Source organism: Pinus tabuliformis, chromosome 2_1, assembly GCF_031772625.1.
Source record: "Pinus tabuliformis cultivar Carrire ecotype Pingquan chromosome 2_1, CPIR1, whole genome shotgun sequence".
In the NCBI taxonomy this organism is placed as follows: domain Eukaryota; kingdom Viridiplantae; phylum Streptophyta; class Pinopsida; order Pinales; family Pinaceae; genus Pinus; species Pinus tabuliformis.
Window position 1 is genome coordinate 608578192 of NC_142299.1, and position 18395 is coordinate 608596586.

The following is an 18395-nucleotide window of genomic DNA, read 5'->3' on the forward strand; positions in this document are numbered from 1 at the left end:
GAGATGCCAAAACTCCAAATCTGAACCGGGTCGCTATCATCAACATTGTCTGTGTACCACTGAAAGCTTCAGAGTCGCACTCACGAAGACAGTATGGAAGAAACTATAACAACAAAGTCGCTCCCAGGAGGTCTTTGTCCATGCGACTATGGATCTGAACAGCAAATACCCAAAGTCGCTTTCTTGTTGGGTTGTCTGAGTGACCAATCAAAGCAAAGTCGCACTCTAGCAGTGCTATCTGTGCGACCAACAAGGAAAAGTCGCTCCCTAGACTACCTGAAGCGAGCGACTGGGGACCAGAACCTTCTGAAGGCAAAGTCGCTCCCTCTAAACTGCCTCCCAGCGACCAAAGGACCAAAGTCACTCTCTTACCCACTCTGTGCCAACGACTATGAACGAAAAACTTCATATCTGTGCCAGCGACCAAGATCCAAAATACCCTAACTCAGAGCGAACCTTTTGCCTGTGATCTCGGACCCAATGAAGACTTTCGTCGATGAACCTGTGCGAGCCAAGACAAAGTAGAAGAATAAAAACATAACTTGAGTGTGTCCAAATGAGCTTGAGGTCACTTCCTTTTATAGGTTGTCTTGAGGGTTTACTTGGGGTTAAGAATGACCCAAGTGGTTAGGGCCGACCCATTCCATAATGAATGAATTAATAAAATAATTCAAAACTTAACTTCCGCTTGACCGAATCAAGTGATCTTTACGTCCATTTTGGTCCTCTCAAAAAGAGGAATTTAATGCAAGCATCATCTTGGTCATCTGAGCAAACCAATGTGGAATTTTACCGTAGTTGCAAAAATTAACATAGGGTTGATGTGTAGATTGAGCAGAGGCAGAATTATTTGACAGTTTCTTGTATTACAGTATTGATATTAAGCAGAGGTGGATCCAATCTGAAAATTGTGAAACATCGTCTGTCGGCTGATCACACTGGAAGGGTGTTGCAAGGTGAGAGTGGAGTCTCCTTCAGGTTGGAGCTTGAGAACACTTCAAGGCGACAGGGTGGTGTTAGGGCAGATCGATGTCTGCACAAGGCATTGGAGTGTTCATCCAGTAGCAGTTGGTAAACAAAAGGGGGGTTTCCACCTAAAAATCTATGTGTCTACTGTCTCTATTGTTATCCATTGTTGAATGGTGTTGAAGAATGTTTATGTTTATCTGTTGCTAATAACAATTAATGCTCTGTGAAGTTAAAAATATACTAATTATTAAGAAATACTAATTCACCCCCCTCTCAGTATTTCCAACAATACCCAATGTTAGCCATTTTTGGTGTAATATATTTTAATATAATGCCACCGTGGATATTTGTTAAAACAATATAATATAATTGGCATGTTGTTATGCCAAACCAACCATATAATGTGTGACCCACTGTTCTAAATAAAATATATATAAATAATGATGATAATTGTAATAATGATTAATTAATTAGTAATTCGTACTGAAGAGGCATGTCTAAATGGGACATGACCGTTCATTAAGGGACACCTACCTAGGGTATATAAGCAGGCCCTCACTCTTATTTGTAACATCATTTTGATCATACATTTTGATATATATTCTTGTATCTTCAATGGATATTTTCATATTCCAAGTCTTCTAGAGTATTTGACTTAAGTACGAACTTTGTTCATACCATTGGTATCAGCGTTGTTCGATCCTTTGGCTGCTCAATCGTTACACATGAGCCTCGTTCTCTAATCCAAGTCTTTGACTGTCAAATTCGTCAATATTGTTGTCGTTGAACTATTCACTACACCAAATTTGGAGTTTCTCCGTTTCGCTAGGCCTTTGGCCATTTAAATAATAATAATAAGCAAAAAATAAAATAAAAAGGGGGGGGGCTATATATAGTTGGAAAGAGAAAAAATTATATTAAAAAAAATAAAAAAGAAAGAGAGAAAAAAACAAAGTATATAAATGATAAATAAAATAAGATAACGTTTTATAAAAAAAGGAGGTATTTCATTATATATATACATAATATAAGAACAAAAAAATAATATGACCAAAAGTTATTAAAAGTACCATTTGAAGATAGGGAATTACTAAGTGAAATATATATGAAGGTTTAAAAAGATTAAAAAGAAAAAAGAAAGTGATCAACTCATTAAAGTGATCAAGAAGAGATTATAATTTTGACAAAAGGAAAATATTGAGTCAACCATTGAAGAGAAAAAAAATGGACTCTAATTCAGAAATAATGGAAGATTTCCAAAAACTTCATATTAATTGTGCTTCAGTGCTATTTAAAGTAAAAGGGACTCTTGCAGGAAAAGATGTTACCATCTCTATCTCGCGCGCTGAATAAAAAAAAATATATATATATATATCAAACCTAAAATCACAAACCAATTAGTGATTTTTGAGTTAAATATAATCGAAAAATTAGACTTCTTGGACAAAAACCAATACAAAACAACTTATTTACAGTTAAACATTGGGGTTTATACATTTATGTCGCAGTTTCTGTTTAATCTCTATGGAAGGATCAAGGTGACATTATTCTGGGATCACCCTGGAAGGGAAACACTAGAATCTTTTATCCTGAATACAAAAAAGAGGTTTATGACATTTTCCTACATAAAGAAAAAAATAACATTACAAGACGTTTCACTGAAGCCAAATTCAGTGACGCCAGAAGACATCCAAGATATTTCAAATGTAATTTTTCAAGAAGGTAAAAAAATACTACAAAATATGCAATGAGAAGTTGTGTTAGGATATTCTGACACATAGGAAATAGTTAAGTATAACTTGGTCTAGTGTAGAGTTAGGTAAAGTGTGTTTCTTTACTATGTACTTTTGTAACTTACAACCCGACGGTCACGATATGTTCTAGACATGAAGTGATTTGATGGTTCATTCTCTTCTCGGTATTACCGACACTTGATCTGTGGCTTAACACCCGATTGATCCATGATTTCTATTTAAAGAGCATGGACGGTCATTTGTAAGGTGGTCGTTCATGAGAGAAGCTTATGTAAATTTTCTTTCTTTTACATTAATAAATTGACTAAAGTGGTCGCATTGGCTCAGCCCATGAATTGTTTCCCTCTTTGAGGGTTTTAACCATGTCAAAAATACTGGTGTATTGATCTGTGATCTGTTTGTGAGCGGTGTCCTTTGGTGTTCTATATGAGTAACTTACCCTGTAAATTCCTACATGGTATCAGAGCTATTTGAGGGTCGCATCTGTTGGTGATCCAAATCCGAAGCCGGTACAACTGCATCCGACTGTCATTTCTTAGATCTACTGTTTCTGACCGCTTTCGAGCCAAAAGGACTGCTCTATTGTGTTAGGAGCATCTGTTCCAGTGAGGAACCCTTTTCGTTTCACGCGAAAAGGTTTCCGGTAGCCCTAGCTACGTCATTTTTAAGATCTGGAGGTATACAGTCTTTATTTGCAGTTTTAGTTATTTATCTCTCTGTTTATTTTGGTTTATTTATCTCTCTATTTTTTACTACTAGATCTATACCTTTCATTTTTGCGTATGCTCTTTGCCCCACGACTTTGTGCGATCTGTGCAAATCAGAAACAGAAAGGAAATATTTTTCTCATGCGTATGCTCTTTTCCGCTGCGCCTTAGTATGATCTCGGAATGAAGAAAATATTTAGTTTCTGGCAAAATCTAACTTCAAGTTGTAAGGTTTGGTTTTTTTGCATGTCTGTTTTGGGTTGTGTGGTTTTTTGTTATGTAGGCAAAAAAGGTTTTCTCAAATAAGCACACACTCCAAAGTTTCAGTGACTAAAAAAAGAACCCATCCTATTTTCCAAAAATTACTAACCCTTTAAACTAGCTCACTTGGTCCAAAGTTACTTTATGAGAATAGAGGTCTTGGGTTCAAGTCTTTCCTTTTGTTGAGTTACTTTTTCAAAAAACACATGTAACTTACGTTTTAAAGTTACTTTATGTAAAAGTGTTATCACCCATTATGAGAAGTGAGTCACTTATAATTCTGAAGTCTCTTTATCTTTTATTTAAGTTACAATTTAGTGGGTAGCTCATAAAGTACCATTGTAAAAGTGACTTTCACTTATTTATAAAAGTGGGTCACATAATTGTTTTTTATAAGTGAGCTAATTAGATTAACTTTGGAAAGGGGGGATTTTTTTTTAAATATAACATTATCATTCACTTCCGCACATTCACGTACTTCGTCGGCATTCTCAACAACTTTTCTTCAAAAAGCCATAACTTCTTCATCCAGAAGCCATTTTCAGAGCCGTCTTTTTTTAATCGACCTAATTTTCCAAGATCTTTCCATTGGAACATTCAGTTTCAGCATCTGCAGCTTCAGTTTCTGTTAAAATGGAAAGTCCATGCCAAGTTATTCTTAACAGCACCAACTACTTCCAATGGGTGTCCTACATGGAGAATTTACTTAGAAGTAAATGTCTTTATAGAATAGCTTTAGGCCAAGAATCTAAACCTAAAGATGAAGATAAGGCAGTCAAATGGGAAAATAAGCAAGATCAAGCACGTGGGTTGATAGGGATGTCTATGTCTCCAAACCTTAGCTTCCCTATCGCAGAACTTGATACCCCTGATGAAGCAATGAAACAACTCAATAAAGTTTTTGGAATTAAAAATGAAATTAGAACCCATCAACTCGAAAATGAGTTGCTTACGTTGAACCCCAATAATTTTTCTTCCATTGAAGATTTTTGACCAAGTTCAAGACCCTTGGACTTCTCTTGGAAGGTGTTAAGGTTAAGAAAAAAGATGGTAGCCTTATCTATTCCATTCTTACTAAGTTAGGACCAACCTACTCTGTGTTTGTTTCCACCTTCCATTCTACTAGAGAAGCCTTTATTTCTCAAGGACAAGCCTACAAGTCCCCCTCTTTTGATGTCTTTTGTGATTCTTTAATAAGAGAACAAGAAAAACTCTTACATCTTGGTCTTCTTAATCTTGGAAACTCTTCTAAGAAAGCCTTAGCCGCCCAGCAGCAACCAAGTTCAAAGAATCCTAAGAAGCAGCATCCTAAAAAGAATAGTCCTAAACCAACCAAGGGTCCTAAGCACTTTTAGTCTCAAAATGAAAAATCAATTCAACAAAATGATAAGACAAATAAAAACAAAGGGAAGAAAACTGATAAACATTGCAACTTTTGTAATCGAGATTTCCACTTAGAATCCAAATGCTTTAAGAAGATGGAAGCCTTGGAAGCAGCAATGAAAAAGCATAACATCCATTTGGAGCACTCTTCAACTTCCACTTCATCTTCAGGAATAGCACTTTCTGCATGTGGTTGTCAAGCATCTCGGACTGATTATGCACTAAATGTATCTTCTTCTTCTCATTCTCATGAGTGGCTCATTGATTCTGGAGCTTCTTATCACATGGTCAAAAACAAAGCCATATTTTCTTCTTTAAATGATTGTAACACCAAAAATATATATGTTGGTGATGATAGATCTCTTAGTGTTGTAGGGACTGGAACTATTCATCTAGACAATGGTCAATTTAATGATGTATTATGTGTTCCAACCTTATCCTGCAACTTTCTATCTGTATATCAGATAACTCATTCAGGTGAAGGTAAAATTGTTGAATTTTCACCTCATGTTGTAATTAAGGACCTAAGAGATCATAGACAAATTTTAGCTACTAGCATTGCTGATGATTCTACAAGGTTGTATAAGTTTAACAACTTTGGGTCATCAACTCTTGCCTCAGTATTTGTTGCTCATAATGATGAAGTGAGCAAACTTTGGCATGAGCAATTTGGTCACTTAAACTATCGATCCCTTCAAAATCTATGTAAAGAAAATATGGTGACAGGTCTTCCTATGGTATCTTGCAGAGATGGTGTTTGTTCCGGATGTGTACTCGAAAAACATCATCAAGATAGTTTTGAAACGTACCTCTTGGCACGCCTCAGCCCCTTTACAGCTTGTGCATAATGATTTATGCGGTCCACTTCCAGCTGTTTCATTCTCTAGCTACAAGTATTTCTTAACTTTCATTGATGATTTGTCCAGACACACTTGGGTATACTTCTTAAAACTCAAGAATGAGATATTTAACGTGTTCTTGGCCTTTAAAGCCTTTGTTAAGAAACAATTTGGACATCAAATTCTTAAGCTAAGATCCGATCATGGCAGAGAATATGTTAACAACAAATTCATCAACTTTCACATTGAGCATGAAATTCAAATGCAACATACTGTTCCATATACTCCACAACAAAATGGTGTAGTTGAAAGGAAGAATCGCACCTTAAAGGAAATGGCTAATTGTATGCTTCAATCTAAAGGACTTAGTCTTAATTTTTGGGCAGAAGCAATTAACTGTGCAAATTACATAGTAAATCGCACTCCTACTAAAGTTTTAAAGAATATCACTCCAGAAGAAGCATGGAGCTCAATTAGATCAGATGTAAGTTACTTTCGTGTCTTAATTTTTGGGTAGAAGCAATTAACTGTGCAAATTACATAGTAAATCGCACTCCTACTAAGGTTTTAAAGAATATCACTCCAAAAGAAGCATGGAGCTCAATTAAACCAGATGTAAGTCATTTTCGTGTTTTTGGAAGTGAAGCATGGGCCCATATTCCCGATGAGAAACATAAAGCCTTAGAACTTAAGAGTGAAAAATGTATTTTTGTTGGATATTTTGAAGATGTCAAAGGATATAGACGTCTTCCACCTAAGTCCAAAAATGTTATCATTAGAAGAGATGTAAAGTTTGTTGAAAATATATCAGCCTACGAGCCTAGTTCGACGGATGTGCCACCTCTCTCCATCCCCTCTACTTCTGAAAATACTTCTTCTTCAAATGATGACAGCGAGGATGACAATCCTCCCCCACCTTCTCGGGATCCTCCTTCAGCTCCTCAACTTCCGAAATGGGTCCATGCTACTCGGCATGTAGCAGGTGCTCTTGCAGGTGATCCTACAGATCAGCAACATGCACATTCTCAGTTCGATAGAGCTGCTTCTTTACTGGCTCAAGCTTCAGCGAATTATGATCCTGACACCTTTGCAGAAGCTTTAGGCCATCCAAATTGGGACCAGATGGAAAAGTTGATAAACATAAAGCTCGTCTTGTTGCTAAGGGTTTTTCACAAATTGAAGGCATTGACTATACTGAAACCTTCTCCCCTGTTGCCAAAATGAACTCTATCTACCTTGCTCTTTCCCTTGCTGCCTCTTTCAAATGGGAAGTCCATCAGATGGATGTTAAATTTGCCTTCTTGCATGGGGACTTGCATGAAGAAATCTATATGGAACAACCTCCCGGCTTTATACAAACAAACTCCAGCCTTGTATGTTGGCTTAAGAAATCTCTTTATGGTCTCAAGCAAGCCCCTCGGGCTTGGTATACCAAAATGGATAGCTTTCTTTTAGATACTAGCTTTTCTAGGTGTCATTCTAACAATATTGTCTACACCAAGCAAGTGGGTAAGTCTCTTATCATTCCTGTTCTTTATGTTGATGATCTTATTCTTACTGGTAGTGATCCCAACCTTATAAACCATGTGAAGTCCAACCTTAAAAAGCAGTTTGAAATGATAGACTTAGGACACTTGCATCATTTTCTTGGTCTTCAAGTCTTGCAATCCAAGGAAGGCATTTCCTTTTCCCAATCCAAGTATGCCTATGATCTTCTACGCCTCTTTCACATGGAAGACTATAAGTTAGCCCCTTCTCCCTTTTAATATAAAGCCAAACTTTCATTCACTTGTACTTCCCCTGAAGTTGATGCTACCTTATACCATCAGCTTGTATGAAAACTTTTGTATCTGACCCATACCCGTCCTGACCTTTCCTTTGTTGTTGGCCTTATTGCTCGGTTTATGCAAAACCCACATGAAAGTCATTGGAAAGCAGCTAAAAGAATACTTCATTATGTCCGAGGTACAGTTCGGTTTGGGATTCATTACAGTGCATAAGCATCTCCTCAATTGGTTGGTTTCACTAATTCCGATTGGGCTGGTGACCCTGATGATCGGAAGTCTACTGCAAGTTATATCTTCACTCTTGGTTATGGACCTATTACATGGGTTTGCAAGAAACAAAGTGCCATTTCTCTTTCTTTAGCAAAAGCAGAGTATCGTGGCACCGTAGAAGCTAGTAAGGAATCCTTGTAGCTTCGTCAGATCCTATCAGATTTTGGCTTTCAGCAGCAGCATCTGACTACACTTTGGTGTGATAATCAAAGTGCCATTCAACTATGCAAAGATCCAGTCCAACATCAGCGCAGCAAACACATTGAACTACACATGCACTTCATCAGAAAGCTCATTCATGACCATGTTCTTGAAGTGCAATATTGTTCAACCGATGATCAAGTTGCAAACATCTTTACAAAGGCTCTCATAGAAGCAAAGTTTACTAAACTTCGATTTATGGTTGGAGTTCAGGAAGTTGTCACTAAGGGGGGATAGGCTCTAATGCCTCCTTCCTTCTCCTATTGTGTCATATTTGTGCATCCTTTAATCCTATCCCATGATCTCTATTTAAAGAGCATGGAGGGTCATTTGTAAGGTGATCGTTCATGAGAGAAGCTTATGTAAATTTTCTTTATTTTACATTAATAAATTGCCTGAAGTGGTCGCGTTGGCTCAGGTCGTGGATTGTTTCCCTCTTTGAGGGTTTTAACCACGTCAAGAACACTAGTGTATTGATCAATGATCCGTTTGTGAGTGTTGTCATTTGTTGTTCTATCTGAGGAACTTACCCTGTAAATTGCTACCAGTGGACAAAATCACCGCTAACAAGAATGAAGAAGTTTCTCGACTTAGAGGCCATAGTGAAAAATTACCAACGCAAATTAAGAAGCTTAAGAAGTTGTTGGAAAACAAAGTGCAACAACTTGTCGAAAAGAAAGCATCGAAATCTTCAAATGTAGAAATTCAAGTGAAGAAAAAAGAACGAACTTCGATCTAGTGAATATCACAACTCAAAAAGAAGACAAGCCAGTTGAAGAAACAACACACTCAGATGTTGCAATCCAGAGGATGCAAATTCAAGGTGAAGATTCTGTAACTAGCTCAACAATATCAGAACTTGAAGTAAATCAAAATATTGCCACACATATCATAAGGGAAAGACAAACCAAAAGAACTCCTTATCTACATCTGAATCACAAGAACAAACATCTCTATGAATCTACGAGTTTGTATCACTGAGAACAGAAAGAACAAAGTTACGTTCCAAACAAAAATGATGTCTGCACCTTCCAATCTTACAATAACAATTCATTACAAGTTTCTAGTGATCGGAAGATTCCACAGAAGATTAATATAGGATGGTCAAATCCCTTCTCAGTTTGGCAATTTTATTTATCTCTTCAAAGATCATATCAACGAAGATGACAATCCCAAGACGAGAAGACATTCGAAACAAAAGGCAATGTTATGAATAAAATATAAATATAAATAAAGATTATAATTGTAATAATGATTAGTTAATTAGTAATTAGTACTGAAGAGGCATGTCTAAATGGGAAATGACTGTTCGTAAAGGGACACCTGCCTAGGGTATATAAGCAAGCCCTCACTCTTATTTCTAACATCATTCTGATTCATACATTTTAATATATATTATTGTATCTTCAATGGAGATTTTCATATTCCAAGTCCTCTGGAGTATTTGACTTAAGTACGAATTTTGTTCGTACCACCCACATGTTAGATAAGACTTTGGCATGTAACCATTTTAACACTTTGCCAAATATATCCCGACGATTTGAAGTGGCCCAATTCTATGTGAACGCGTGGTATCCATGTTGGTGGTTGTATTACCGTTGTTTAATATGGTACATGTGGTTGGTGGGCCGCCAATCTTGGTACGCTCCACCAACACCCGCCGCGCCCCCCCAGCCCCCCGGTTACCATACAAAGTATAACACCACAAATATAAACATGTGCCTATAAATTAACAAGGAATGTGTGTGGCGTGATGGTAGGACAGAGTGTTGTTGGGCAGCAGATCACGGGGTCGAACCCCACCAAGACCTTCTGGCCTTCTGAACAATGTTTTGACCAACAGCATGATGCCACATGGCGCCAACTCATTGGACCACATGGCAATGATTAATTGGACCACATAATCTTGCCAAATCAGTGCACCTCATCATACAGAGTGCCATGTGTCAACGCTGGAGAAAGCCATGTGTCCTTGCGTATGCCTGTCAACTCAGCATGTATTTAATCTGCCATGTGTCATGCTGCCATGTCAGCATTGACTTTGACTTTTTGTCCAATGTTGCAAAACTTCAAACTACAATAACTTTTGCATACGGACTCGAATTGACGTGATTCAAGTTGCGTTGGAATAGTCTCGTCGAGCTTTTTGATATGACGCTATTTCCATCAAATTTTGGAGACTTTGAATTTAGGCCTTTTTAGGATCCTCCTAGATCAACATCAATGTGACATAAGTAGGACGCAAATTCAGAGCAGGTGTAGTGGGCTGCCATGACTGAGTATTAACTCTATCCTAAAGAATGATGTCTGGGAGATTGCTCCAAGAATAAGGAAATCTGTGATAGATCCTAAGTTGTTGTTCATGATAAAGCATGCCACTAATAGGAGCATAAAGAAGTGCAAGACCAGTAGCAAGAAGATTCTCCCAAAACGGAGTTGACTATGATGATACTTTTGCTCCAATGGCAAGGCATACAATCACATTTCTTCCATGTTGGTAGTAGAGATGAGGTGGATGAAAAGTGGTACAGTTTCTTTATGCATGTGGTATACCAGTCAATTTTCTTCACTGCCCCTATTTGCATTATATGGTTCAGACCATCAAGAAATGCCCCCAAGGATACAAGAACCCCAGGTTTGAGAAAGCTAAATTTGTGTTACTAGACAAGGAAAGAGCAAAGAAGAGCACTGTCACAGTTTACAGATGAGTGGGTGGATGGTTGTACACCAACTGTATTTAAATATTGAATAGTAAGCCATCATGAGTCGTAACATATAATTGCTATTGTTAGCAAGGTAGTTTTACTGAAGTTTACCCTGAAGTATAAGCACAGAAACAGCTTATGATAAACTTACAGGCAAAGTGGTAGCACCAACCACAGCTTTTCCTCCACTATAAATTCCTTGTGGACAATTAGAGACATCATTTTGACTATCTGCTGAAGGGATCGGTGATACAGACTGCATCGAAATCTGTGGAGCTTGAGTAGGTGTTTGGCTTGAAGGTGGATTTGCACTGAGCGAGCTTTGAAATTGGCCACGAGGCAAGGAGGTCACAAACTGGAAAAATAAAGGGATTCCATGTTGGTCAAGGACATAGTATAAGAGATAAAAGCTACCATGCTGCAACAAAAGGCAAACAGAACTCGCCCATAAATTAATTACTTTGCTTTGCATAAAGATAAACCGTACCGTAAAGGATGATGATGGTGGCATTCTCAAACCCCATAATCCAGCAGGAGTAGGCACATTGAAAGGTTGTGAAGATAGATTCCCACTATTCACAGGCCTTGGCTGCTGAGAATATGTTGAAGAAAGCAATTGCGATGAAGGTGTTGGTTGAGGCTGCTGAGAATAAGATGCAGAAAGCAATTGCGATGAAGGTGCTGATAGAGGCTGCTGAGGATAAGGTGCAGAAAACACTTGAGATAAGGCAGCTGGTGGAGGCTGCTGAAAAAAGGATGCAGAAATCATTTGTGAAGGAGGAGGCTGTGACTGTTGCACTGCCAGAAGAGGAGACTGCTGAACTTGTGGAGGATACTGTGCAAGCTGTGGTTGAACTGATGGAGACACACCAGTGGTTGTCTGTGTTGTAGCTTGACTCCTTGAAACAGTTTCTGCATGAAACTGTCTGCTTGTTGGAGACATAAATTTCTGCCCTGACTGTGGTGAAACTCCAGGCTGAAACTGCAAAGTATCAAAGACAGACCACAAGAAGGTATTGAGAATGTTCATGTACGAATTGAAGACTACAAGGAAAGGAAATGGACATATAGAAAACAAACATATTAAGATCATACCTGCAATGGTTGTGGAGCCCCAAATCTCTGAGGTAATTCAGAAAAACCCAAATTAGAAGGACAAGGTCGCTGTACATGCATAACATATGCAGCACATAATTAGATATGTAGGATTCAGGACAGATGAAGTGATGAATGATTCATATAAAGCATGAAAAAGCTTATCAGATGCATAAATCTTCACAACCCTACCTACCAGTGATCCTGATGCATGAGGGCTCTCTCCCAAGCGAGCTTGTGGAGCAGGAAGCGAACCAGACACTAATGAAGCAGCTGTTGCATTAGGAACTGGAAGGAATAATAAAAATTAGAACACTTTAAAATTGGAAGCATAGGCAGTTGTAAAGAACTGTAACAAAAAATACTGGGCACTGGGATTCATGGAAGGTGTTATTTTCAGATTCCATTGTGTCGCATCTAATATCTAATAAGGACCATCAACGTAATGAAACTACAAGAAATCAAACAACTCATAACTTGATGACCATACAAAAACAGAAGTGCATCTAATTCTGAATGACTAAAGATGCATAAGCCATTCGTTTATACAATCTTCAAGAATTGACAAGTTGACGGTGATGTTACAATCTCAATCTGAAAGCAATGGGACATGACTAAAAAAAGCAACACTGCAAGTAAAACATAGTTCCACTGAGAGAAGCAAGGTGCACTTGCAGCCTGGTGTGGCGGTGAGATCTGCAGAGGATCTAAATGAAATCTCAGGCCCCTCAAGTCTCTGGCAGATTAGGATGGAAATCTGCAGAGGATCTAAATGAAATCTCAGGCCCCTCAAGTCTCTGGCAGATTAGGATGGAAATCTGCAGAGGATCTAAGTTTAGCTTGTCCTGAAGCTGAGGAATGGAATTCCTATATTGGGATGCTGGTGTCACACTTCATCATTCTCAAAGAAGATGAGGAAGAATATCTAGTATGGTCAAAAAATTCAGAGACGGGGGAATATTCCGTCAAGCTGGGGTACTCGATGATGCCCAGGAATCCTTATGTTCCAGTGATGCCAGAGTTGGACTATGAAATTCCTTGGGGGCTATTTTGATGGTGCTAGCCAGGGGCGCCCCCTATTTGTGCAGTAGGAATGGTTTTAAATTTGAAACAAGAACATTACTTTCATATAAGAAATGATCCAGGTCAGGGCACAAACAACTGTGCTGAGTTTATAGCTCTCTGGACCCTACTCTGCCACTTCCAAAAAAGGGATTAAGTAGCTACAAGTACTTGGGGACTCCAAATTAGTGATTGACTGGACAAATAAAAGAATCAAGGTGGAAAACTTTCTGTTATCTTATCTTATCTTATATTCAGGGAGCCATGCAGTCCTTCAAATGGCTCTCGTTCACTCACATATTCCATGAACTAAACCAGAAAGCTGATGCCCTTTAAAAAGAGGCTCTCTCTTGAACGTCTTTTCCCATAAGGTTTTTGCGATTATATGAATTTGCAGATGGCTCAGAGGTCGAGTCTATGGAGTTTCTTTTCTGAAGTGGTTATTACGTCGATAGCTTGTGTGGATCTCTGATCTGCTGTTCCTTTGTTTTGAAGGGGAGTCCTTGATTTTTTCAGAGCAATGTAATCTTTTTTGTCGTTAATGGTCATGGGTCAGATTATAGGGCGTTAAATGTGAACAATGCAGTTGTAGTCTGTTGTAACTTGTAACATTCGGATTGAACTCAATTCTGTTTCCAATCCTCTCTGGGGTGAATGTCTGTCTTGGTCCTTCTTTGGGACTGTAGATTTGTATTTCACCTCTCATGAATACAATGGGTTTTTTTCGGGAAAAAGAAAATGATGCTGAAATCTCAGCCTCAAAGCACTAATATGAGACTAAAAACAGCATACTGCAAGTAAAACATAGTTGCACTGATAGAAGCAAGGTTCTCTTACAGCCCACATGGTGCAAGAGATTTCCATGTAAATATGACCTGGGTAATGTTCATAAAATAAAATGTACAAAAAGCATGTCTGACATCTAAAATCAGATAAAGGGAAAAAGAAAAATGAAAAATCAACATTAAAAAGATAAAATCATTAGAAAATGGCATAGATCCATCTTAACCCCAGGTCTTTTGAGAAGCAAGAGGTTTGCACCTAGGCTCTTTTGATCCCTTGCAGTGATTAAGTTCAGGATTAAGATAAATCTACGCTAGTTCTAAACATAGATGGAAGAAGAAAGACCAAATGAAGATTGTTTCCAACGAAAACCTCATGGGAAAACCCAAGGGATGCTTACCCACATTCAAATTGCATCCCTAGTAAACTAATCAGCATAGTGCACCTCACCCAAGGGGATTCAAACCAGGCACATGATGGCACAGAACTAGCCAAATGCCCAACAATGTTGCCAAGAACCAGTTAAACTAACCCTTTGGGCTAGACCTGACATATATATGACAAAAATATTGGCTATTCAAACATGAGAAATACAAGAAAGGAAACAGAAATATGAACCTAGAGAAATACAGGCATAGAAAATATTAACGTACACAAAAGGATAACCACATATAACAAGGCAAAGACAAAATGAAATTGGTCTGACGGTAAATTGTATATGACAGAACTAACTTTATTCTTGAATAATCACAATAGAACCCAGTCTAAATTGAGGATGCAACCATTCAAGGGTAGGAATATTTCCTAGAATGGATTTAAAGTTTAAATATAAAGTCTTCATTCATATGATACAACTAGACACAGACTGCACAAGAAGCTCTGATCCAATAAGCAGCCACCCTCTAACTTCAGAAGGAGACAATCAAACAATTGCAATCAAGATAGGCCAATTTTCCAATGATACCAATGTCTCAGAGAAGCATCGTTCTAATTCTTCAAGATGTATTCCCCCAGGCAAACTACTATATCAGCAAATGTTCATGGAACTACCCAAGTACATGGTAAAGGACATGTACATCCTTAAAGGATTCAATGTATCGCCTCAATGATATATTGAAGGTTTTAGGTTAAAAACTCTCCAATTAGAAGGGATTTCCAACATAAGTTTGAGTAGATAGATGAATTACGCAAAAGACTTTATATTTAGAGACATAAAGGATATAACAACCAACAACAGAAAAACATCAGTCATATGTGAAGTACACAGATTTAGTTCTATCTTCTATATTTCTGTGTTAAAGATTTTCAATTCTTTAGAGTTAAAAAAATGGACAAACAAACTTGACTATAGGACAAGAACACTACACATTATCACAAACTTTTCCTTGCTATAAATGGGGCTCCTTTATCTTAGCTTGGCAGGAAATATCAATGGCCTTCATTCTTTTCTCTAATACCACTTTGTCCAACTGTAATAAAGGAAACAATCTCCAAACTCACAGCCTGCAAAGGTTGGAACAGTTCAGCAGTTGCTCTAATGATGCCTTAACAACCATTGTGTTCATGAAGAAATCCAAAGCCATCTGCTTCTAGAAAATATAAGGATAGGCCTGTTACCCAACAAAAAGTGGGTAACCCCATAGAAGAAAAAAAAATCTCCTCCTTCGGACAGACAGCCAGCCAGCAGCCCTACATTTGCTCAGTACATGATGATATGCCATATTCCTCCACCATTTGCACCAGTCAGACACCTCTCACCATCCGGCATTCCTCTTGAAGGAAGGTGGGTCACCATTCGGCAAGTATTTTAACCATTTTGCAATCATGTGTTTTTACTTGATGTTTTGAGCATTCTAGCATGGATTAAGGGGTGATCTGGATGACTGACCAATCTTGAATGTAAACATGTTCTCTCACTTTACCAGGGAGGTAAGATTTTGACTCTAGTCCAGTGGGACCTCCTCTAATGCCTTAGGGTTATAGGAGGGGCACTACTTGGAAAACTTGGATTGATGTAGTGTGTCCATAACTTTTCCATACTTACACTCCCCACCATTCCCCAAATTCCATATCCATCCTTTGGGTTTGTTGCCATCGGTTCATTGGGATTGGCACCCCCATATACTCATACTTGGGTCTAGCCCAAAAACTTTTCCCTGGAGGCTGGTGCAGCTAAAAGAAAGGAAAAAGCATAAAATGGCCACAATGAAAGGAAAAGAAAATTAGAATGCAAAAGATGGTCGGGACATTTATTAGTGAATGGGCAAAAGCATAGCATGAGCTCTACCCCCCTCATTGGCCATCACCCAATTCCTGAGCACTCGATGTTCCATCACATATTAAAGGAACCCTTCCATGTCGCAAACCTAAGGAATGAAAAACTAACTCATTATTAAGGGGTAAATAAATGCTAAATCATTAAAAGAAAGCTTGGACGCCTAAGTTATGCTCCTTATCAAAGCATTATCGAAGTAAAATGTGCACCAGAGGGGTGGAAAGAGCAAGCCAAGGAATTGGGGTAACTCAAGCCTCCACGCTTGCTCCCTACTTACATCTATACACTTAAGATGATGGACCTCCATTAAATGGTCCCATGACCATGGCACCTTGCCTTGAAGTCTTTCCCATCCATTGTCATTATTATTGTTAGTTTTTGTAGCATCGGACAGGTGTTCTAGTCTCGATTTGTGTCAGAGAGGCTAAGAACACGAGATCTTCAAAACCCAGAAAAGGTTTCGTAAGATAAGCTTGTGAAACACCTTAATTAAATTAATTAACCATCATTTAAATTTTCCTAAGTCTTAGGAAAACTGGTTAATTAATAGTAATTAATTAAGGAAAGGTGAGAATGCGTTAGAAACTCACATCGGTTGAGTTTGAGATGATCTTAGCCGTTAATGGAGATCTAATCATGGTCGTTGGTTCACCAACGAGAGATTATAAAAGCAAGTCGATGGGGATGAAGATGGACACATCAAAGGAGAGTGAGTTCCTTGGCAGATCGAGCTATCCAACTGCAGAGGTCAAGCAGGGAAGAAGAGTTCGAACCAAAAGGAATGTTGAAGTGAGAGGGAGCAGCAGCAGTGATTTCTGATGGAATTCCAATGTTGGAGAGTCAGTAACAAGAGGGCCGCATTATTCCTTAGTGAGACTGCACAGGGCTTGTGCAGAAGGCTTTAGAGGGAAGTTCGATTTAGCCGGAGAGGAGGTCGATTTAGGTGCTAGTGGCCGGAAGAAGTTCCAGGAGGCCAAGCGAATCATCTCCAATGGTAGAGTTGGGCAAAACAACCAGATCATAGCAGCTCCATAAGTAGTGTGAGTAGAGCCTGAGCAGAGGCTAACGCAGGGGTTTTGAATGGCCCAGATAGAGCTAGTTCTAGAGCTGAGATCAGCTGTCGGGTGAGACAAATTGTCTCACTAATATTTTGGCTAGATTCTTTTGTTGGAGGACTGCCAGTTTGGGCATTTAGATATTGTACTCGGATTTTGTTGTTGCATATAATAAAATAAACTCTCATATGCTACACCGGTTTTCCCAGTTGGGTTTTTCTAGGGACTTTTGTCCAAAAAGATTGGTGTCATTTTTATTGTGTGTGCGCTCTATTTTCTCAACTCCAGTTTATTTTCCACAACGTAATTTTATTGAGAAGAAATTGTAGTGTAATTTATTCGTTATTTGCAATAACAAATAAACTACATAATTAATCAGTTAGAAGAATAAATTCCAGTTGTTGCATTTCAAGGAATTTTCACATGGTATCAGCGCAGTGAGGATCAGATCAGAGGCTCAGAAGTCAGAGGAGAAAAGTTGTACAGTTTCAAAGGGAGATCTAGGCAAAATTCCTCCAGATCTACGCAAGCGAGCTAGGAGTGCGAATTGTAGATGCAGTGAGGTTTGATTTCCAGATCTAGGTTGGAGGAAAATTTGATCAGCCTTAGAAGTAGAATTTGCAGACAATGGATTTGTCGGATAGAGGGTTTTAGTGAGCAGATCAGTTGTTTCATTGAGCAGATCCGGGCACAACGATTTTGCAGTGAGGGTTTCAACGACAAATCTGTGCAGGAATAGTAAGAAAAAAGCACACAAAGATTTCCAATTTTCTCAAAGGGTTTCCAGATCCAGCTTCCATGAGGAAATCCATAATTTCTGAAAGCAGTAGGCCGCAACAGTTTTGCCAGTCAACCAGTGCGAGCTTCAGGAGCAGCAGATTGTGTACCAGATTCCGGAGAAAGACTTCCAGAAGGTTGAGCGAGTTGCCTAGATGAGGTAGCAGGCAGTGTGAGTACTAGAGAAGGACATCCAAAGGCAAGCAGTAGCAAATCTACACATTTCCTAAGGAAGTACAAGTAGCAGAAGCAGCGTCGCAGGAAAGAGAGGAGATTTCAATTTATTTACCGATTCTTACAACTTTCTAGAGATGGTCGTACAAGATTGCCAGAGGAGGTCGTGCGGGTTATCCAGAACACGAATCTGGGCAACATATCGACTTCTTGCTGCAGGGGACATGTGTCAGAGGAAGTGCGAGCTATCAAGTGCAAGTTACAAAGCGAAGCAGTTTCCCAGTAAAGGACAAGGCTC

At 38.7% G+C, this 18395-nt stretch overlaps 1 protein-coding gene across 13 annotated transcripts in view; it reads right to left on the reverse strand.

Moving 5' to 3' along the window:
• The window catches only part of LOC149201970 (pre-mRNA-processing protein 40A-like), a 415839-nt gene that overhangs the window by 379596 nt on the left and 17848 nt on the right, over window positions 1–18395 (reverse strand). For 12 of the 13 annotated variants that reach the window (XR_016253883.1, XR_016253881.1, XR_016253882.1 and 9 more), the window contains exons 2-5: window positions 12168–12259; window positions 11972–12040; window positions 11364–11858; window positions 11028–11231 (exon numbers count right to left, since the gene is read on the reverse strand). Coding sequence is in view for 10 of the 13 variants with exons in the window: in XM_089403047.1 (XP_089259173.1) it covers window positions 11028–11231; window positions 11364–11858; window positions 11972–12040; window positions 12168–12259 (860 nt within the window). In the remaining 3 variants the exon portion in view is untranslated. Of the gene's footprint in view, window positions 1–11027; window positions 11232–11363; window positions 11859–11971; window positions 12041–12163; window positions 12260–18395 lie in introns of those variants that run through there. The other variant, XM_089403055.1, reaches the window with a different exon arrangement.